General features: G+C 38.3%; 1 protein-coding gene and 2 long non-coding RNA genes across 6 annotated transcripts in view; 2 read left to right on the forward strand and 1 right to left on the reverse strand.

The window, feature by feature from the left end:
- Positions 1-10,749, reverse strand: part of dnah7 (dynein, axonemal, heavy chain 7) — an 82,528-nt gene extending 71,779 nt beyond the window's left edge. Inside the window, exons 1-18 of the mRNA XM_082174894.1 lie at positions 10,387-10,749; positions 10,145-10,216; positions 9,965-10,055; positions 9,720-9,888; positions 9,544-9,634; positions 9,239-9,419; positions 8,958-9,030; positions 8,351-8,476; positions 7,435-7,554; positions 7,093-7,276; positions 6,732-6,911; positions 5,922-6,194; positions 5,698-5,825; positions 5,549-5,627; positions 5,219-5,443; positions 4,653-4,799; positions 3,863-4,183; positions 3,244-3,611 (exon numbers count right to left, since the gene is read on the reverse strand). Of these exons, the coding sequence (XP_082031020.1) occupies positions 3,244-3,611; positions 3,863-4,183; positions 4,653-4,799; positions 5,219-5,443; positions 5,549-5,627; positions 5,698-5,825; positions 5,922-6,194; positions 6,732-6,911; positions 7,093-7,276; positions 7,435-7,554; positions 8,351-8,476; positions 8,958-9,030; positions 9,239-9,419; positions 9,544-9,634; positions 9,720-9,888; positions 9,965-10,055; positions 10,145-10,216; positions 10,387-10,392 (2,834 nt within the window). The 5' untranslated portion in view covers positions 10,393-10,749. The remainder of the gene's footprint in view (positions 1-3,243; positions 3,612-3,862; positions 4,184-4,652; positions 4,800-5,218; positions 5,444-5,548; positions 5,628-5,697; positions 5,826-5,921; positions 6,195-6,731; positions 6,912-7,092; positions 7,277-7,434; positions 7,555-8,350; positions 8,477-8,957; positions 9,031-9,238; positions 9,420-9,543; positions 9,635-9,719; positions 9,889-9,964; positions 10,056-10,144; positions 10,217-10,386) is intronic.
- Positions 1,263-12,232, forward strand: LOC309502522. The gene is made up of 2 exons (XR_014207335.1): positions 1,263-1,959; positions 11,947-12,232. It is a non-coding gene; the product is annotated as an uncharacterized lncRNA (long non-coding RNA).
- Positions 12,233-18,228: 5,996 nt separating this feature from the next.
- On the forward strand, positions 18,229-22,020 carry LOC309502221. 4 transcript variants are annotated; one of them, XR_014207203.1, is made up of 5 exons: positions 18,229-19,971; positions 20,104-20,192; positions 20,295-20,492; positions 20,598-20,709; positions 21,357-22,020. It is a non-coding gene; the product is annotated as an uncharacterized lncRNA (long non-coding RNA). The 4 variants fall into 4 exon arrangements; XR_014207204.1 differs by having other exon boundaries at positions 18,229-19,416; XR_014207205.1 differs by having other exon boundaries at positions 18,229-18,641; positions 19,229-20,192.
- Positions 22,021-23,340: the final 1,320 nt, after the last annotated feature.

Genomic DNA, 23,340 nt, shown 5'->3' on the forward strand with positions numbered 1-23,340 from the left:
GTCGATTACAGTAGATAAGGCTGAAAATAGGATGTAAACTTTTTATACCTACATTTTATACCCAATTTTAGCAATACTCTATGCAGAAAATTCATCTGTAAAATTAAACTAATTAGATGATCTGCAGGACTTCACTTACATTCCTGTTTGTCATAAAATGAATGAACGAATGAATGAATGAATGAATGAATGAATGAACGAACGAACGAACGAACGAACGAACGAACGAACGAACGAATGAACGAATGAACGAATGAATGAATGAATGAATGAAAATAATCAAATATGACAGCCGCAATTCCATATATGCGTATAAGTATGGCATGTTTGTAGAATAAACACTTATGAGGCACTATTGTTCATACTGACTAAGGGTACGTTTACAAGACAACGATGTGCTAAAAACGGAAACGTTTTTTCTTTATACAGATGACAACGTTATCAAAACGATCACCGTTCTCACGGATCAACGAAAACGACTAATAATGCTAAATTATTTATGCCAGACAAGTAGTTGGCGATGTCACATTGTAAATAAAGACTACGCACCCGCACACATATGCATTCTTTAACTACAGTGCACTCGAGCCGAACACACACATATAGACACAAATTACATAATCTATCATTTTTTTGTCCGATTTTCATTCTAAGGATGTTAATCTTTATAATACAATATTATTGATCTGTCTTCTGGGTAAATTTAATCTTCACAAAAACAGAAACATTCACTGTAATCCCAATTTTAGAATGCTCTCCTCTGATATAAAGTCATGTTTTACTTCCTTTAAGAAAATGTCAAAACCTTTAAACACAAAAGCTTAAAAAACATATAATTGCTGAGCCTGCTGTAAGGAACCTTTCATTTTCCATGATGACAAAATGTTATATCGTGTTGATTTGTGTCATTTTTATAACCACTTGTGATGATGTCCGTATGCCCTTATTTCTTACTGTTAACACCACAGACACAGCACCATGGGAAAATCTCAGAATAAAACTGGGAGTTGTGAAAAAAATGATACACCGGTGTTTTGCCAGATGAGAAGTTTATATATGCATCATCTTTTTACTCTTTTAATTCATTTTATAACTGTATCATATATCTCTTTTAATTTCTTTTATAACTCTTTTAATTTCCCTTGCTTTATTTTATGATTATTTTAAAGTGCCCCATCATGCTATTTTAAAGTTTCCTAATGTTGTTTTGGAGTCTCCTACAACAGGTTTACATGCATCAAAGGTAAAAAAAAACGGTTTAATTTCCTCATAATATAAATTTGCACATTACCACATTTTCTACGATTCTCAAACGACTCGTCAGATGAATCAATCTCTCTAAATCTTGCCTTTCCGCGAGCTACTCTGCTCTGATTGGCCAGACAGCTCAGTCTGTTGTGTTTACCGCATACAGCGCACACGTCGAAAACAAAAACGCCCATTGCCATAACAACGTCAGCTGTCCTGATGCTTCCTACACCATAAACTAAAGACAATAACGAACAATGACGTTGATTTTACCATATCAATGCAAGCGCGAGTCTGATGATGAAACACTGGAAGAACTAGTTATTCAACCCGAACCTCCACCGCAAGGACGACTCGAGCAGGACATTTCTCAGTGATACACTACTCAGTTTGAGGTACATTATGAGATGTTGCAACTGTAATTCCTCACCATCAGCATTAACAAGCGCATGTCCATCAACAAACCGATAATTTTACTTGTACTAATTTATTTATTGAGTATTTTTGTAATATATTGCGGTGAACACGTGGAAACTGTGTCAATAACAGTGCATGTATGCAATGTATACATTAGCCGAGCTCTAGCATGAATGACTGATGTGAATGACTGATTTAACATAAACGTTGGTAAAACAAATCTTGCTCCATGCTTAATCTTTCCTCAAAGTAGTGAGAATGACAGACAATCTGCATTAATAGACACAGTTATAGGTAATATAGGTAGTGGCCCACAAACTGATTAGCAGAAATATTTCAGTAAGACAGTAATAATGTGAGTTAGCCAGTTAGCAGCCTACACAATATAAAACTCAAAACTAAGTATTTTGAACACCTTCTTTCAAGAGCAAGCGGTTTGCGAATCCTGCATTGAACTCTTCGAGCTTCGAGCCGAATCTGGCCGAGCATGTAAGTCTCACCGCACCGGCACCCAGTTTGTGCGTCTTAAATTAGTTGCTTACATTTACAAAATGAGCCTATAGCAGACATAAGCCATTTTAATAAAAATAAAGGTCCATGTTTTATAAAATGTCCACGAAACTTAATGAAATGTTTAGTGAAATTAGAAAATATTTAAGAGATTGTTAATAATTTAGTTGTATAGCCCACATACATATTTTTATATCCACATATTTTTTTCTAATGTCACAAGTAATAATCTCAGGGTTTACTGTATTTTACACAATTCTTTTTGTTGTGTGGTATTGGTGGTGATGTACTAAAATAAACATTGTCAGGTGTGGACCTTTCTTCTTCTCACCGTTGATTCCTGATGGTTAAGAGGACAATTACTTGAGTCGCCCCCTGTCGTTTCACAGAATAGTACAACGGCGAGCGCATAGAGTATAAACACCTCGTCCGTTTGGGGAGGTGCGCGTGCAGTCAGCGGAGACTCGCGCTGCGGAGCCAGGCGAAAGTATAAACAAGGCTTAAAGTCCGCGTGAACCGGAAGTTACAAATGACTTTTCTCCAGTGTTGTGACGTATTTCCAAGTGAAACGGAATATTGAACAGAGGGCAGAGTTTTACTTTACTTTAGCGTTTTTCAACCCAAGCCGTCAAGCCTACGTCATCAGAAAAGGACGATATTTCAGACCGGAAGTAACTTTTCAGACTTTGATTAAAGATTACCACAGCAAACTATTTTTTTCTCTGCATTAACTTCCACGGATTAATTGTTCACCACAAGACTAGTAATATGCGCTAACAAAGTAAATAGGGTCAATTTTGATTTCATGCCGACTTAAGGAGACAGCGGCACAGCCGCGCTTTCCACACGTTTTAGACGCGATATGTGATCGGGCGATGATAAGATCTACAGGCGATGCGCACACATTTTATTGAAATATATTGAGCACTATATCGAAAAAAATGTATATCGTTACCGACAATGGTGTAGCCCTATAAAAAGTCTTGCGTTTTTAGTTGAAAATGGTGTTGTGTAAACAGCCCCTAAAATGTGACACTGGAGATGTTTAAAACTATTCCCAATTCTCACCGTATCTCGGCCTCAAACGGCTTGATGAATGGTGAGCCCCTCATTGTCTGGGTCTTGACAATATGATCATCCAGCAGCATTTGAATCTCATCCAACGAGGATAGAATGGAGGTTCCCGTTTCACGATAGGGCAAGAGGGTGAACTCCATCCCTGCCCATTCACTGGCCATGCGCTCCATGGCCTTTTCAAGGCCGTGTTCCTTACTTGCCCCTTCACTGATGGTTTCAAAGGCAGGGAGGTGAGCCTCCAGATGGAGGGGAAGAAACTGGGCCACACAGGAATCCTCCTCTGACGGCTTGAGGGGGAAGCCGACAACTGTAGACATGGCCTCCCAGTGGCGCTCACGGAGACCAGGGTTGCAAAGCACCTGCCGAAACAAATCATCCCCATAATTAATGAGCACGCCGGCACAAAATCTGCACTCAGAATTCCCCAGAAAGCATAGCAGATTTCAGCCCCTTGCATGCTCATTTATTAAATATTTTTGCTAATTTATAATACGTTGAGCTACCAAGAGTGAGGTACTCTAACACATTTTACCCTTTTTAAATCATACCACAAATTTCCCCTACACCGTAAAAAAAGGTGACTCAAATGAAAAAAATCATATCTCTGTACCTGTACTAGAGGAATGTGTTCCTTAAAAGTTTCCACTTCCGCTTTCACAGAGGTAGCGATATGAAGAGCTTTGGGTGAGTCCTGGAAGCTTTTCTCAAGCTTGTACAAGGAGCGGATGTAGTTACCCACATCACCTTCCACTTTGTCCGGGTTGACGGCTGCAAGAGGGCCGGTCACCCACTGATGGTGCTGGCTCTGAAACTCAGCCGCCATCTCATACAGCTGCAGATAAGGGAGCAGACGGTCTTGAACCATTTTGCGTTGTGGGTACTGAGAGACAGGCCAGCCAAATGCCTCCTCCTCCTGGTTGAAGCCTCTGATCTGATGGATAAAAGAGTGTATAAGTTTGATTGTGCCGGTGCAATGATAAGAGCTGCCATTCACACAGGCACTCTAAAACTCTGACAAATCCAATTGACAAATGTGCTAAACATCTATTTAGTCTGCACTTGTGTGTGAATAGGCTTTGGCTCAAGCATTTCAGAATGACAAGAACATCAGGTTTTCATCTCTGAATGATTTTTTAATCAGTAAATCAAAAAACAGTATTCAGTAAGTGAGTTTACATAATAGTTTATCTGCAAGTCTTCTTATTAAATAAAAAATGTATCTGCCTAAGTGAGCTGTGAGGTTTTTTTTATTTGCATTTTGGAAATATTATTTACAAATATGGAAACAAATTAAATTTTGTTACAATCCAGCATTTTTATGCAATATCACAAGAAGATGTGTATGAAAAACCATCTAAAAGAACCAGTGAAACAACCATAATTTTTCCTTTTTTTTTTACCTTTTCCATAACCAAGTCCAGTTTGGAATTGAGGGTCTGGGCTTTTTTCAGATACTTGCTGAGCTCAGAGAGGTCACCAAAGGTCATAAACTCCTCCACTTGCTGTTCATAGCTCTTGAGATCCTCCAAAACCCTCTCACACCTCAACTATGATTGAAAAACACAGATTATTACATGCATCAGTGTAGCAGTGTCAGAGTGAACATAAAAGTGCAGTTTTTCTACATATTTGAATTAAGTGTTTTTGGTGATTTTATACATTTGTATCTTGTAAGTTTGGATTTTTTTTTTTTGAGCTCTTGTGTTTTTGGTGATTCTACGTACAAAATAAAAGCTTGATTCTTATGCTTGGAAGTCTCTTATTGTTTTCCCTAATTGTTGTTCTTATTTATCTACTATACAGTTTAATGTACAAAGTGTTGAATAATGTGAAGGTCTGTTGTGTGTCTGTGTCTGTTGCCATGTTGGCATTGTCTATATGACAATATATGCACAAGCATGTTTGGTTTGACCAATTGTTTTAGAGTTGTCTATGCTGATTGGCCAGCGTGTGGCATCTCTAGTACCTTGAGGCCGTCCTGGAACTGGCTGGTGTTCTCTTTGATAATCTGGCGGTGCTTATCAAAGACGGAAGGCATTTGTGTATGACGCTGGAAGGCCATGCTGTTCAGCTGAATGTCTGTGACCGAGAATGTGACATAATCCACCAAGAAACACAACCTGCTATTGGACTCCTGGAGCTTAATTTCCAACTGAGGCATCTCCTCTGCCTCAATCTTCACCACATATTCCTACAGCATAAATTACAAACAGGAAATTAGATACTGAAAGGTCTTTGTTTTTTGTCAACAGTAATTTAACAAATATGATTCAAAGATAGAGCTGGTCAGTATTACCTTAAGTTCCATGAGTTCCTGTGTGTTTGATGGATTTCTGAGGGCTTTGTTTGATATTGTATCATATTCCTCGCACAACCTAGAGATCAATGACACAGATTACTAATAGGTTACTGACAAAAAATTTCTGAAATTCGTCAGTGTCTTACTTGTTATTGAACTCCTGATGACCCTGCAACATATGAGTGACCAGTTTCTCCAAGAGACCCTCCGCTCGCTTTACGAGGGCACGGACCAAATCATGGGAGTGCACTTCAAACATGCCCAAACGCACCACCTAAACATAAGAAATGAAGATTCTCAGTCAATCATAATTCTGTGGGCAAAAGCTAGTAGAATGTGAACAGGTACACTCAATGTAACTAAGATCAACCTTCAGGGTGCTGTATTGGATTTCATCAGCCAATAGCTGGTAGCGGGTCACCTCCATCATCAGCTCCTGGAAGGAGTGCTGCTCCTGCAGGAACTGGGTAACATCATCCTCAGCTTGCTGGGACACCAGCGGAGCATACTTATCATAGAGACGGATATGCTTCAAAGGTTCAGCGCATTCTGCATGAATTACCCGTCTGACCTTCTCCTGCTGGGCCTTCAGGATCTCTGGCAGGATGATGGGCTTCAGAGTAGGGTGTGTTTCTGGGCCAGGCTAGAATTAGCAGAGTATTAAATGTGTAAATACATGAAATATTAATGACAATATTCAGAGTAAAGACTGCTTTTTAAAGGAATGACATTTGTGTTTGGTTATAGTAGCTGGTTATAGTAGCTGATAATATTTACTAGAGGTAATCTTTGTAGGAGGTGTGATACTTTTTACATACTTTTTCTCTCTCTCTCTCTCTCTCTCTCTCTCTCTCTCTCTCTCTGAAGACCAACTACAATATATACAGTTTTTGTGCCAAAAACATTCAGAGTTTGCTAGAAATGTGCATGCTAACTAAGTTAACGGAGTTCGGTTTCAGAAAGAAAAATCTTTGTGACTCAGTTAAAAAAAAAGGTCTGTTTTCACAGGGGAGGAAATTTTGAATTCTAAAATATACAGTTTTTTCAACTAATAAACTCTTTTATCTTAAAATATCAAAGAAAATTGGATTCCTCATGATATGATCCCTTTAATATTTCAGCTATCAAACCACATAGCACAAGCAAGATGTAAAATTAAATTAAAAAAACATATGTTTACCCATTCTTGGTACAGCTTCATCTCCACTCGGGGGATCAAAGTTAAGGATTTCAGCATCATGTCATAGATGTTTAGCAGGATGACTTCAAAGTCTTTGAAATCAGGTTCAAATTTGATAGTATTTTTGTCCAGCACCAGCCTTAGGACAAACCCTGGATGCTCATAGGCTTGCACTGAATGCTTCAAAGGGGGGAAAAACATGTTACTTTATAGGCCATGGGGATTTATAAGGATTGTTAGTCAAAAAAATAAAACATAAAAGATGCACTGAAGCAAAACAGCGATATAATACAGCAATATAATAATTCACTTTTCTCAAAAGGGTTCAGAGTTTCAGATGCAGTGGTACAGGAGATCTTACAGGGTCTTGGGCGATGAGGTGCGTGTAGTCCTGAATGGACTCCAGTGCCATGCTTTGGAGCTGGGTGGTCATGAGCGTAGCCGCACAGTTGTAGAAAGACTGCAGTTGAGCAACACTAGTGTTGCTAGGGATCCGTTTGCGCTTCTTACCAAGATAGAAGATTTGCTGCACTTCTGGTATCCACCTGTTTGATAAAAAAAAGAAAAAAAAGAAACAAGAAACAATCATATTTGCATTGTTTTTGCAGGGTACAGTCTGTGATTGTCAAGTTATTGTCCTCTTCCATAAAAATTCAACAGATCATTTGATTAATGTGGTCAATTATTAATTGCAATTACTTACTTTTTGAGAAGAAACCCAATGGCACATTCAATGTCTTTTTTGACTAACTGCTGAAAGGTGGACAACTCCACAGACTCCTGCTTATCGTGGAAGACCTCCACATCAATAAGGCGCAACTTCCTGCAGAAGTGAACAAGACAATGTGGACATTATGGAAAAGGAGGGGAGAACAGAGGCAAGCACAATGATGGAATGGAGAATAACAGCTATGTGACATCAACCATGGCCCCTCCCTTGTGATTTAAAGTATTGAATGTGCACTTGTAGAGCACTTCAAATCTTAAAAATATATAAAAAACTCTACAGATAATATGATATTAATGAATTAAAGGGCATACTTAAATAGAGTACACTTTCATAACTATGTTAGAAACTACACAGTTAAAGTGTGCTTTGTAATAATGGCAAATAAAAAAAATAAAAAAAGTTTTACTTTAAAGTACATTTTCAATCAATAAAAATTCTAACGGACGAGGCGTTTATACTCGACGCACTCGTCGTTGTACTATTTTGTGAAACGACAGGGGGCGACTCAAGTAATTGTCCTCTTAACCATCAGGAATCAACGGTGAGAAGAAGAAAGGTCCACACCTGACAATGTTTATTTTAGTACATCACCACCAATACCACACAACAAAAAGAATTGTGTAAAATCCAGTAATCAATACATTTTAAATCAATTTAAGAGCAATAAAGAGTTAGAAAAAATTACCATCAGTTCAGACTTATATTCTAGTATATTCTAGCACTTCTAGTATATTCTTTTTAAGTATATTATTTCTGTAACTCTTTTTACTGCATGCTAAAGTGTACTTCTTTTTCACAAGGGGCTTTATTACTACAATGCAAGTTCAGCAGATTCAGCGTTCTGACATTTTCATGTCTTGTAGTATCTTCAAGGTCATTTGTCACTTACTTGTAAGACACTTGCCACAGATCCAGTACTGCGAGCATAGAGGGATTGATTGAGTGAAGCTGGGTTCTCATTCTTTTCTGGGCCTGAAGAAATTTTTTTTTCCATGGCTTTGGAATAATTTCCATTCTAAAAAAATAATAATAATAAAAAATTAAAAAATATATTTAATAGGTATTTAGTACACAATGACTGACAGAATATTGACACTGACGCTGATATTATAGGTGATTTTACATATGTTTTTTTCTCCACAGTGAAGTACTTTTCTATTTTCCATCATTAACTGAATTTAATAATATTAACATAATTCAAAATGCTTTCCATCATTTTGGTAGAAGTGAAAGGAAAAAAACAAAAATTGTAAAGTACTCATGCCACAGAAGTTGTTATATCAACATCACATTACCGTGTATCACAAATCAGATCTAGTAATCAGATCAGAGTAAGAAAACATCTTACTTTCATAAAAAACTTTCATACTCATGAATCTATATTATTTTTACAAATATAAACCAACTAGAATAACTAAAATGCGCTATGGTCCATTTTATGCCTATTATTTTTGTCTTGTAAACTGTACCACTAAAAGGAATTTAGCAGGACTCACTCCTGTCTGTATGAGGGGAGATCTATGGCCTTGAGCTCTTGATTTTCTCTGGGGTCCCGCAGCACAAAATCCACTACAATAGAGGAATAGACAGAATAAAGGACAACAACACACACAATGCTTGGTCATGGCAAACACTGTCATAGAATGGAGACAGTATGAATGCTGTTAAAATAAATATGGGGTAAAATGGGTAAAGAATTATAAAAATATATATAGGCTATGATGTAACTTTGTGTCTACATTGCAAATAGCAAGATCTGCCAAACAGAAGACCGTACCAATGGCTTTTTTGACGCTGAGCAGATAGTCGTCTCTTATCTCATCCGAGACAGCCTCAATGGTTCCGCTTAAACTTTTCAGTTGCTCTGGGACTAAAGCAAGAACATTCTCAAGCCAGGAATCCTCCATGGCTGCCACATCCTCTGTGCCTATCCCATTGCGGATGTAATAGTAGTACCTCTGAAAAACGTAAGACAAAATGACATATACTATACAGCATGAGCATACTATATTTTTAATTAAGCAGAAATGATCTAGAAACTGAAACTAAATGAATCTGAAGATAAAAGGCAAAATGCCTTACCAAAATGTCCTTCTCTGCAGCAGTAGGTGATCCTGAAGTGGATGGGGAGCTGTCTTCTGTGATGGGTGTAGTAGTGGCATCTTCACAGTGCCTAAAATCATATTGTTCTTTTAGTGATTATATGTGACAGGTACAATATGTCATCAAGAACTCATCTTTATGGATATTAAACCCACATAATAACGCTGACAAGAGTACTGCGAAACTGCTCACGATCCCTCTTGGGCTGGTCACTGCCACGATGCCTGTAAGATACTTTTGAAATCCCTCCAGATTTAGTCCGTACATGCTGCAGACCTTGATGATGAGTCTGACTCCATTGTACCCCTGCTCCTTGCACGTCTCCTAAAGGGTATTTTGAAGTATGTTCACATCGATAATATAGTCTGGGTTGCAAATCAAAGTATATTGTATTTCTTACTGGAGAGCGAAGAGCCAAGGGGGTCTTCCTGAGGTGGTCCCTGAAGTCCAAAGCCCAAGCTAGCTTCAAGCCACCGAGGTTTTGACCGAACCTGAAAGTCGCAAGCCATCAATACTGTTGTTGAATGAGAAGACATTGTCTTGATTAAAATAGATGTGGTGGATCAGTGCCAGGCTTTACCTTCTGTATCTGTGGTAAAAGACTGACAGTTTTCTCTGATTTCATCGGGGGCTTCTTTTTTTCAAATGACCCCTGGAAGATTTTCAATTTTAGTATTATTATTAGGCCTATTATTATCATTCGGAAATTGTGCCGTTAGCAACACTCTGAGTGACTGTCATCTTAAGATAAGTCATTTAAGAGAACTTAAACAAACTATATAGTTAGCCTGAAATAAAACTAACGTTACACTTTTTACTCACCGTCATCTCTGTGTTCTGCACTTTGGTTTGCGTATTTACACTTAATAAACTGGTCGTTTTCACTTTTTAATATGAAGCAGCTTTGGCAACGCCGTATCTTGCAGATGTCGACACATCAGTGAGAGAAGTGTTTGGTAAATTTGCGTACAAACGTCACCTGGCCAACGGTCTGCAGGCTACGCGCAATAGCTTAAACACAATAATTTCTTTGGAAATATAAAAGTTATTGTTAAGTTTAGTCTAAAAACAAGTTATTTTAAGTTAGTAACGTTACCAGTGTTTGTTTGGTGAGGTGTTCGCTTGTGAAAGTGTCTGGCGTTGCTAGTCCAGTTACCAAGGAAGCGCGAGGACCGGAGGAATGGCCTTCGATTGGTTTGACGTAAGGAGACAGTGCCTGCCCCCAGCACGCGCACAGAGCAATTGTTTGTTTAGGCAGAGCCCGTTTCTCTGGTTTAGTGTTTTCTCTGCGTCCCGTTATCATTTTATAGCAGGTTAATTGTTGGTGAAGGACTAGAAATACAGTTTTTCCTTAGAAGAAAAAAAAAAAACAGTGTGAAACAGTTATATTTTAACCAAGGAGAATCTCGGGCTCTAGATATTTCGTTGCCTACTTGCAAAGCAACAGGTGCACGCGAGCGAAGATTAAGCACCATTCGACAGAAAGTAACGACCTTGTAAACTTGTTAGTAGCCTAAGTAAGTAACTTAAGTTAAGTAACATTTTATTAAACCACATACAGTCTCATTAAAAAAGGGCTGATGACAGTATGTTGATACATTTTAGACCCACACAAACACACACACACACACACACACACACACATATATATATATATATATTCCCGAATCGGGACAACAGCTTAGATTTCGGGACGTCTGGTCACCCCAAGGCCGGATTTACCACCGGGCCGATTGGGCCGGTGCCCGGCCCGGGGGCCTCCAAGACCCCACTAACTGTGTGACCTCATCCTTTTTTCTTTTTCTTAAAATTAAATTCATTAATGAGTGTGTGTGTGTGTGTGTGTGTGAGTGTGTGTTTGTGTGTATGTTTGTTAACAATAATTTATTTGCACACAAAAAAGTATCATGATCAGATCAGTTTTTTGGCTGTGGCTTCCTACACCGTAAACTAAACACAGTAACGAATGATGACGTCGATTTTACCATATCAATCCAAACGTGAGACCAATAATGAAACACTGGAAGAACTAGTTATTCAACCCGAACCTCCATCGCAAGGACGACTTGAGCAGGACGTTTCTCAGTGATACATTACTCAGTTTGAGGTACATTATGAGATGTAGCAACTGTAATTCCTCACCATCAGCATTAACAAGTGCATGTCCATCAACGAACCGATTATTTTACTTGTACTTATTTATTTACAGAGTATTTTTCGAATTTATTGCGGTGAACACGTGGAAACTGTATCAATTACAGTGCATTAGCCGAGCTCTAGCGTGAATGACTGATGTAACATAAACGTTGGTAAAACAAATCTTGTTAATCTTTCCTCAAAGTAGTGAGAACGACAGACAATCTGCATTAGACACAGTTATAGGTAATAGTGGCCCACAAACTGATTAGCATAGGTGTAAGACAGTGATAACGTGAGTTAGCCAGTTAGCAGGAGACCTACACAAAATAAAACTCAAAACTAAGTATTTTGAACTCCATCTTCCAAGAGCAAGCGGTTTGCGAATCCTGCATTGAACTCCGAGATTTGAGAAGCAGTCGTCAGTAAAATAAAGGGAACACAGCAAAAGTTTAGGATTATACTGCTATAATATCATGGTAAAGATGAACTTTAACCACTGATTCTTCACATACTCATTCTTGGGCAGTGATTACCGTCACTTTGTAGAGCACAGCGTCTTCTCAACATGATGCTATCCAGCATCCACAGGGATCAGCTGTAGTGTTTGAAGGGTTTAAAGTTTTCCCTGGTGTCGGCAATATGCTAATGTTTCGTCTTGACGTCACAACGAAATGGCTTATGACTCGTTTGAAAAACGATTCATTTCATTGTCGACTCTTATTTTTGAAAGAAAATAACTTTATATACGGTGCACTGTCTTTCAGATTTAAAACTTTGCAGGATGTTTTCATTCACTTAGGCCTCGTTTATACTGCAGGTCTTGAGCATATTTCGTATTTGTCCATTCGTACAAGAACCCCCTTTAATCATGTGCCGCATTTCAGATAGTAGGCCTATGTCAAGTGTAAATAGATGAATTGGATATGGGTCACAATTGAAAGAACTTGTAAACGGACAGTCAAAAAAATCGGATATAGGCAACAAATCAGAATTGGGCATCAAGACCTGCAGTGTAAACGAGGCCCATCCGTCCATTTGCAGACACGCATCGGGGTTGCTCTCATGATTAAACCGCGGAGATGTTGCCTAATGCCTCAGAAAATCTGATCTGCCTTTTTATATGACAGTCGGATTGGCACATATCTGATTTATATCTGATTTATTTCCACATATGAATGAGGCCTGAAACCGATCTCGAAATATCCGAATGCATGCCTTTTTTTCCTGTTTACACTGTCATAGAACACATCCAATCTGTGTCACATATGAGCAAAAAATTGGAATTGTGTTACATTTCACTTACAGTGTAAACGAGGCCTTAGAGCTGTTACACACTACATGAATAGGGGCAATCCATAATAGGGGCACTTTAATTTTCCTTGCTTTTATTTTGTGATTATTTTAATTCCTTACTGTGTAAAGCACTTTTAATTGCCAAAGTTTATGACATGTGCTATATGAATAAAACTGCCTTGCCTAATTTTGCATCACAACAAAAAAATAAAATGGATGTAATTGATTGTGACAGTGAATAAAGAATATGCTGATGTACATGGACTCATGTCACTTTTTTGGAATTTATTAAATTCAATAGCATTCATGTAAAATATAAATAATAAAATAGTACTGTTTTATACTGTAAAAATAAGTCCCAGTAAGGGCATAATACTGTAAAATGAAATTGCGGTATGGGCATCTTACTGTAAAATTGAATTGCAGTAAGGGCATCATACTGTAAAATTAAATTTCAGTAAGGGCATCTTACTGTAAAAGTAACTTGTGGTAAGGGCATCATCATACTGTAAAATTAAATTGCGGTAAGGGCATCTTACTGTAAAATTAAATTGCAGTAAGGCCATCGTACTGTAAAATTAAATTGCGGTAAGGGCATCATACCGTAAAACACATTTTATGGGTAAGCTACTGTAAAGGGGAACTTACAGTAACTTACTGGCAACAGTGCTGCCAGTAAGTTACCGCAAAAATACGATAAAATGTCTAACAGTGCATTTATAGATCTCCTTTCCTGTCACAGTTAACATTACAAGAAATGGAGTTGGAGAAAGTGGTTTTGTTTTAAAGTAAAGAAAAACCCACAGCTTCCTTTTACTGTTTCTAAAAATTAAGATGCTGTGTTAGTTTGGGCCACGAGCCTACGAGGGGGAGAGGGGCCTCCAAGATTTTGTGCCCAGGGGCCTCTGCTTTATAAATCCGTGCCTCGGTCACCCTAATATATATATATATATATATATATATATATATATATATATATATATATATATATATATAACATTGTATATACGTGTTTTGTATATATATATATATATATATATATATATATATACAGTATATATACAAAACACGTATATACAATGTTACACCAGCTGCTAAACAAACAGCTTGTGTAATAAAAAAGGAGAGTGCCATGCCCTTCTTTAGTCGGACATATTTTAACTCTACTGACACAGGGATGGTAGGATGTCCCGGTTCATCTTCATTTAGTCCTCCCTCAATTGCAAATGCCCAGTCACTCAATCAAAAAATATATATAATTCATGAAGGACAAGGAGTACAGAAACCCTCCAGAGGATGGAGAGAGTGATAAATGAAAGAAACTATTGACAAGCATGAAATGTTGGAAATTAAGGGATATGCATGACGGTGACAAAAGGAAAGAGAGACGCACAGTTTCATAAACCCCTCAATGTGGCTGAGTGCCATCAATCAGAGTCAACATTACAGTGCTCTGACATCAGACCCCTGCTGCTCTTTCATCAGTACATGATGAGCATCTCTCCAGAGGAAACCCATCTCTCTGAGGCCATCACACACTGCATGAGGCTGGTTATGTGTGCGTTAAAAAAGGCTGTGCTCCTTAGCTGGTGCCATTGGAATTGGAGTATTTCCCAAAAATCCTGCAGCATGCAAGACGGGGCCCAGTGCGATGTAGAGGAAGCGAGTCCCCCCTCGGTTGGCCCGTTCGCGGGCACTTTCCGGGGCCCGTTCACCACGGGGCCACCTAAAGCGTGGGGGCCAGTACCAATTGCACTGCCCTAATGACAGCCCTGCCTGTGACGAGAAAGTCCTGCTGGTGAAGTATTGCCATATACTGTAAAAAAAATAAATAAAAATAAAAAAAATGTGGACAACTCCACTTCCTCCTCTTTTGTGATATTCTAGTCTGGGGTGGTTTGCTATAACTGTATACTTTATTTGCATGCTTTGTTTAAGGTCATCACCCAGGTACTTTGTCTCAATTTAGCACCCCTAAAATGCATTTAAACTCCAATGCATCACTGCATTAGTTAGACTTGATGACTGCAGCGAGTCAGCGACCAACAGCTCGTTCTCAATAAAGAATCTTCAATCTAAAGAGTCTTCATGGGCTCCTTTTGAGTTTCCTACAAAATCAGTATCCGATTGTTAAGTCTGACGTCACGCGTGACGTTTAGCCTTTTCCGGGTCCAAGCGCTCCTCTCGTCCAGAAATAACAATGGTGGAACCTGTAAATTGATTTACGATCACGTCCTTCTTAGTGAGGCACCCTTGGCGGTCAAAAAGGGTTTAAATTCCTTTAACACCAACAGAGTGGTTAGTGAAGCTCATCACTCAGGTGGCATAATTAAGGGTAGAGTCCAGGCATCAATGAAAAAGAAGATTTACGAGGTTGAAGTGAGTTAGCTCAGGACACGGGACACAGCACTGCGGCATTGTAAAAACACTCAATACCCAGATAGCATGTATAATCGGCCCGAGCTCGGCTGCCCCGCGGCGCCTGCGGCTCAGACTCGGCATCGGCGTGTGTTAACCGGGCCGATTGTGGCCCGCAGCTCGCTCTGGCACATGCATTTTTGTTACGGCTGTAAAGCACTGGGCCGATTCATGTTCACCGTAACTGGTCGGCTCTGCTGTATGATCTGGACCACTTCTGGAAATGACTCGGCTTAGGTTAAATCAAGGATGGTTTTAATGTAGCAATAATCAGAGATGGGGGACTCGAGTCATATGACTTGACTCGAGTCAGACTTAAGTCGCAAATTTTAGGACTTGAGACTTGCTTGACAAATATTAATAAAAGACTTGACTTGACTTTGACTTGATATTCATGACTTGAGACTTGACTCGGACTTGAGGTAAATGACTCGAAATAACTTGTCTTTTTAAAAATAAATATCTGTATTTGAACGCACCGCAACAATCACGTGACGCAGCAGGAACGCGCGCTGTGTGAACAAAAGCCGTAATAATGCAGTGTCGTAGTGATGACGCTGAAGCGCGGGATCGTTCGCCAGCTGTGAAACGGTACGTAATGCGCAAGTTTATGATCGAATCAGAGAGAGAAAAAAAATGCACAAGCGTGGAGAGAGAGAGAGAGAGAGAGAGAGAGAGAGAGAGAGAGAGATCGCAGCTCATAAGCAAACTTAAGACGCTGCTAAGACATTACCCCCCGGTTTCACAGACGAGGCTTAAACTAGTCCCAGACTAAAATGCATGTTTGGGCTGTTTTAACTGAAAGCAACTTGCACAGACGTATCTTATAATATGTCAATGTCATTGTTTTGTCTCAACATACACATCAGTAATGTTTTTTTCTAAGGCACATTTATAAAAGGTACTTAAATGTCCTAATTGAACCAAGGCCTAATCCTGGCTTAGTCTAAGCCCTGTCTGTGAAACCAGGCCTGTATGTCTTTAGGGGTTGTGTGTGAACGCAATCTCTGATTCCGGAAAATCACTGGCAGTGTGAATGAACCTAAATCAAACGAACCCGGGTCAAATCCTTGGGTCACTTTAGCCGTGTATTTTCCGGAATCTCTGTGTGAAAGGGGCTTTGGTCACACACCCTGACAAAGGCTCATTAGCCACAACGCATAGTTGTGCAAGTACTTGTCACCTGATTTTAAAATATTAAAGCCATGATGAAATAAAGGCTTTCTATATATATTTTTTATAATATTAGAGTGCCTTGGATTAATGATTTTTTTTATGATCTGAATAATCCATTACATACAAAAGCACAGAGAAAAAATATTTTCTTGAAAATGAAAATTGGGTTAAAATATGTTAAAATATGCCATATTCCAGTTTTTCTTACCTGCATGCATCCCTTTGTACTGTCTAGTTATATGCCACCAATATAGTCTGCTATCCCAGGGTTGACTTGAATGTTAAAAGAAATATAAAAAAAATGTAACTGTAATTTAATAATAATTAATAATGCATTGGTACAGTCTACCGTTCTCTGGGATTTGTTTTCATGATAATCGAATGTAAAGAGTTTTATCTCTAAAAACTGTTTAGCTTATACCGCTAGTATATAGGGCATAGAGTAAGTAAAAAGAAATCGCTAGTTAATACCACTAAAAGATTGTAAAAAGACACCTACACACAAATAAAAAAAACATACAGACTTTCGAACCGAACCATGCATACACAAATACACAAAACAAAAATTCAAACTTGCAAGCACAACCATGCACACATGCTCTTCACTCATACACACGCACACACATTCACTCACAAATATTAATGAATCAATCACACTCAATCAAATCACCTCTCTCTCTCTCTCTCTCTCTCTCTCTCTCTCTCTCTCTCTCTCTCTCTCACACTCTCACACACACACACACACACACACACACACACACATACACACACACACACAACCATGGACATGCAAACAATACACTTTTCACACATACACATGCACACACATTCATTCACAAATATTAATAAATCATTCACTCACACAGATTAATAATGTACAATAGTCAATCAACCTGATTGACAGGTGTAAGTTTTGTGTCCACCTGATTGACAGGTGTAAGTTTTGTGTCAATTCAATTATTACTGTTTTTTTCTTGTTATTCTTTTGTTAAAAAGGAAAGATCTAACTTGTTGGGATGTGTTCATGTTCCATAAAGGGGATGCCAGTTTGAGGAACCATATACTTAAATTGTGAATTGTTTAATACATTTTAATGGTCTTGTGCAATGTTTGAGGCATATTTATTTTTCATGCTTTAATGTTGGCCTAATTTCAGTTACATTTACATTTTAGGCTATGTAGTTTTTTTATTTTTTATTTTTTTTATTTTTTTATTGTGGTAACCACTCAGCTGTATGTGGAAATGCATATTTAAAAAAAAATGTTGCAAATAAAACCATAGTCCATAGCTTATGTAGTTTTTACTTATTTTAATATATAAATTAAGTGAAATCATCAAACGTTTGTATGACTTGCCAGTGACTTGTGACCCAAGCTACGACTTGACTTGACTTGCTTGACATAAAGCAGTGACTTGACTTGACTTGACTTGCTTTTCACAAAATTGACTCGGACTTGCTTGAGACTTGAAGGTTAAGACTTGAGACTTACTTGTGACTTGCACATGTGTGACTTACTCCCACCTCTGGCAATAATTAACATAAAAATTATTTTAAAATTGACGTAAATTCCTGACTGTATCTTAGTATGTTATACTCGTCGAATGTCGTTGTCCAAAACAAAATAGATGCGGTAAATAATAATAATAATAGAGTCATTTTGCACAGAGCAATTTTTAATATTTATAACCATAGCAAAAATATTTAGTTGTCATGAAGATTCTTTACGTGTATTTTAAAAATGCATGGGCGCTCGACATCACTCGCACAGTCACGGTGATTGCAGTCGCGCATCGGCTGAGTAGTTGGGTAGTCTAAAATTAACACTGAGTCTAAAATTCATTTTACTGGCTATTTCAAATGTTTACCAGCAGTGACGGTTAAACTCTGGGCGCTCGGCTCAGATGCGTTTACCAGTATGAAGCCGATTTCAACAGTTGCTGCAGCGAGCGTCAGCACGCAAGACGTGTGCACAACTTTCGGTGAGATAAAACTCAACGCCTGACTTAAAATCATCCCTTTTCGATCCTGCGTCATTACAGTGAACTTGAGGTAAGTTGTGTTCAATTTCCTTAAAAAGCATCAACATTTCACGCCGAGCATAGTTTCAATCGAGTTACGTCGACCTACATATTTCGAACTGTTGCTGATTAAATGTTGATTATTATCGATCCGTTTAAACTTTGTTCATGTTCATTTGACAGTGCTTCCCTAGATGAAACGAAAAGAAAGAATTCAGAACTCGAATTCTATTAATTAGGACAACAATATAACATTTTTGTCTGAGTAAAGTAGTGCAAATGGGGGTAATATGAAAGCTTTTATGGCGCGAAGTTAACGAAGCTAACATTGACTAACGTTAGCTGCGCTGTTTTTGCGCTAGCAGCTCATATTTTCGTTCTGCTAGTTGGCAAAGAATTAGTTGCTAGGCTAGACACCATTTTTATTGAATGCAATTTACGTGAATAATATTTACGAGCACAGTCTTTGATCTGTGGAAGAAAATAAAGTGGAACAAATGTTAGCTGGCTTAAGGCCAATTCATACCGCACAGACAAACGCCAACAAACACGTTTTGTCCTAAAGTATGTGCACATTTTGATCCTGTAAGAAAATATTTATTTTACTTATGTAAATAGAGGAATGATGTGGGACTTTGGTCTGCTGAAAGCTGGGTCATGTCTGTTGCTGAGTGAGATCGGGACTCTTATTATGAAAATGAACTGAGGACTCTTATAACGGTAGAGGAGCAGCTGCGCCTGCGCCGGCGACCTCACAGTTGCTGGGGATTATGATTACGCTGACACGTTTGCTCCTGGTTTTACAGGTATGATACAACATATGTTCATGCTGCAAATATTTTGTGTATTAATGTTCTGGGTTGTGAAGATCTATGTGCAGACCGTCCGCCATTTTGTGAACGCTGTGTATGACGTCGTGAAGTGCATTTAATGGCCTTTTGCACAGGGGCCTGTAACAGATGCACTCTCGACATTTAACAATATAAAACGAGAAGAAAGTTGTGTCTGAAAGCTGCAATCTTTTACTTGTATTGGTTAAAATGAATGAATATCTCGTGTTTTTCCGTGGGTGCTTGAGTTTGTCGGTTTCTGTTGGGGCAGTGTGAACATGACACTTATTTTTCATAACATTCTGAATACAACGACCAACTTTTGTTGGTGACTTTTTTTTGTTGGTGTTTGCTGGCGTTTGTCTGCGGTGTGAATTGGCCTCTAGTTGTACTTTTATGGCGCAAACTGAAATCGCACTTTATAGCTAACATCAACATTACCTTTGGCTAAATGCGGTCTGTACAGACAGGTTTGAAAAGTTTATTAGCTACCCTAGGGCTGGGCGATATGACTGAAAACTGTATCATGATGTAAGCGTTTCATATCAGTCGATAATATTGATATTTTTTATGACCTATTTAAAATAAGGACCAGGAGAAAAATATATTACATTCAACATTTTTATTTTAAACTTAACCTTCCTCTGATTATAATCCCCTCAGTTATAAAGGCAGAAATGTCAACACAACCATGGAAAGCAACACCATGGAAGACACAAAAGACAGGTCTTCTCAGGAGGCTGTGCCTACAGGTAGGAATTCTACAAAGTGAACTCTCTCGGTTTACTCTGACATATCTACGTACAATGTTTTGCTACTAATCTGTTATGCCTGCTTTTTCTTGTGTCTTACAGCAATTGCTAAGGAGATCCTCATCCAGCTTGATTCTATCAGAGAGCAGCAGTTGCTCATCCTGATGCAGCTCCTACAAATCTCCAGCAGTTCCAGACTTCACGCCAGACCCAACACATTTTGGGCTCCTACTTTCAACTATTGAGGAGCTACAATGTTTGGAGGAGACGTTAAAGAATCCAGAGGAGAAGAAGAATTTGGTGAGTTAAATTATGCATTAATCAGATCATTCCTAAAAGTCAGTCCCCACTCTCACTCATGCTATATTCCTTAAATAACTAACGAGTTACATGTCTTTGTTTCAGACTGTTCTCCTTGGAATGGTCGGAGGCATGACTCTTAAAGACACTGTGGGGCAGGTCCTGAAAAGAGCAATGAACACTTCGCTGGCGAGACTCATTAAAAGTGTGGTTCTGGGTGAGTGTCAGTGCTGGATAACTGCACTGTGGTGACATCCCAGGGCTCTACAGTGCAACCTATTTATTTATTTATTTATTTATTTACTGGCTGTGACGGTGACAAAGTATTTAGGAGCACCAGTGCGACTGACCTGATCAGGTTCTATGGGTGCACCCTCCATTGAAACTAGAGCTGCAACGATTCCTCGATTAAAGTCGAGCACTCGATTAAAAAAAATCCTCAATAGCAATTTACCCGTGTTGAGTAACCGGCAAAATACCGGAAGTGGCGCATTCCACAGACTTGAATCCATGAATAACATTATTACACCGTTTTCTAAGGCTACGCGATCTATTTAAAACCATTTACAATCATAATATAGCATAGTGCTATCATGAAATCACAAAGGCTGTGATTTAGTTAAGAATATGCGCTTTTAAAAAAAAAAAATGCCCCGGCAAGTCATTTTATCAAATACCGCCTTTTAATGGGTAGGTTAATTTGTCATTGATCAGAAGGTGCTCCTAAATTTTTGACTGTGCTCCTAAACTTTTTAAATTAAAAAGAAATGTAAGTGTAGAGCCCTGCATCCAAATTAAGTTTTGGTGGTTGCTGAGTAACATCACGTGGTCATGCTGCCCTCTTCTATCTTGTGTTTTTCTCAGATGCAGTCCGCCGCAATGCCCTGACCAAAGATTCTACAGAAGAGGAAACAGAGCTGCTCATCACCGGGTGTCTGTGGTTAGCCTCTGATAGGGATGGTGGCCGAAGTCAGTGGGCGAACAGGCAGACAACGTAGACAACTCAAATATCGCGGTGGGCCAGAATTAAATGTTTCAAAGTTAAAAATGTTGATATTGGAAAATGGTATTTGAACTCCTTGATTCTACATTAATGCTGTGATATTATTTCTATTCTATTCTTTTCAATTCAAATCTGTTATTAAAAAGTGTGTGCGTAGACTACTCAAAAACGCAGTGGGCCAGAATTAAATGTTTCAAAGTGAAAATGTTGATATTGGAAAATGGTATTTGAACTCCTTGATTCTACATTAATGCTGTGATATTATTTCTATTCTATTCTGTTCTATTCTATTCTTTTCAATTCAAATCTGTTATTAAAAAGTGTGTGTGCGTAGACAACTCAAATGCAGTGGGACAGAATTAAATGTTTCAAAGTTAAAAATGTTGATATTGGAAAATGGTATTTGAACTCCTTGATTCTACATTAATGCTGTGATATTATTTCTATTCTATTCAAATCTGTTATTAAAAAGTGTTTATCCTATTTTTGTAGTGTGGTCCAATAAAAAATGCATTAAACATGAAACCTGTCTTCCTTGTGCTGTTTTACTTTGTTTATCTTGCATAAATAACGGCTGCTAAGCAATTTTAGTATTAACCTGATATGAATGGAAATCAAAGTTCAAATAAGCCCAAATAAGGAACGGGATTGGAGGCGAGCTATACGTCCTCTCACTCGGGTTTCCGCAATCGGGCCGCGTTAAAACCGAGCGCTCGGCCGAGTGTCTTTAGCCTTAATCGGGCCGCGTTAAAACCGAGCGCTCGCAGAGCAATCGGACCTAGATTCATGCCGAGGATTGGCCGATTGTTTTAGCCTTAATCGGGCCGCTTTCGGCCCGCACAATTTTTGCTAGCTGGGTAATAACCAAAACACTAGCGAAAGCGGTAGAGAGGACCTGGACTTTGGACCCGGTATCGGAGAGTGGTTACGTCACGACTTAACAACCGAATTGTTTTAGGTGTTGTTGAACTTCTGTCTTTAAATCAAAGGCTTATTTCTTCCAAATTTACTTTTACGAATAGTAAATTTAGCTAAGTAGCAGATTAATTAAATAATATTCCTTATGATAATACATATCATACAGTAGGAGGAAAAAAACACATTTTCAAAACAGTTGAATGATGTGAGCCTTAAGAACAAAAACAAGCTGAATGAGGACAAGTAGAATAAATGAAATGTTTAACAAAAACATGTTTCTGCATCTAAACCACAAAACGTACAAAATATACCAATATCACAATTAAATTTGTTTACAAGATAGTAATTGCAAGGTATTTATAAATGAGTTTAAGATACATTTCTTTGATTCTATTTGTGATTTAATATTTATGAGAAAGTTTCCATTACAGTCTCCACTGCATAACTAACTAAAGCGTGATACTGTACACTGACACGGAGGGGGTTTTGACTTATACTGCAGCCAGCCACCAGGGGGCGATCGAATGTAAACATTTAAGATAATATCATACATAGACTGTAGCAAGGGGAATACTTAAAGGGTTAGTTCACCCAAAAAATGAAAATTCTGTCAGTAATTACCTTCTTATACTGTCTATGGTAATTACTCACCCTCATGTTGTTCCAACCCCGTAAGACCTTCGTTCATCTTATTATTTTATAAATGCTCACTGTTTTGTTGTTGTTTTTTATTTTGTGAATCAACATTTTTCTTGATAAATTATTTATTATAATCATAAAACAGTGCTGTGCCATTGATAAGAACGAGAATGCTAAATTGTCTTTAAATTATGTATTTAAAAATGAATCATTGTAGAATGTTTATAATCCCAAACTAAGAAGTAAAAACGCGAATGTACAATGAAAACCCACAAGAAATCCCAAAAC

This window comes from Leuciscus leuciscus (genome assembly GCF_965113295.1).
Source record: "Leuciscus leuciscus genome assembly, chromosome: 7".
NCBI classification, from domain to species: domain Eukaryota; kingdom Metazoa; phylum Chordata; class Actinopteri; order Cypriniformes; family Leuciscidae; genus Leuciscus; species Leuciscus leuciscus.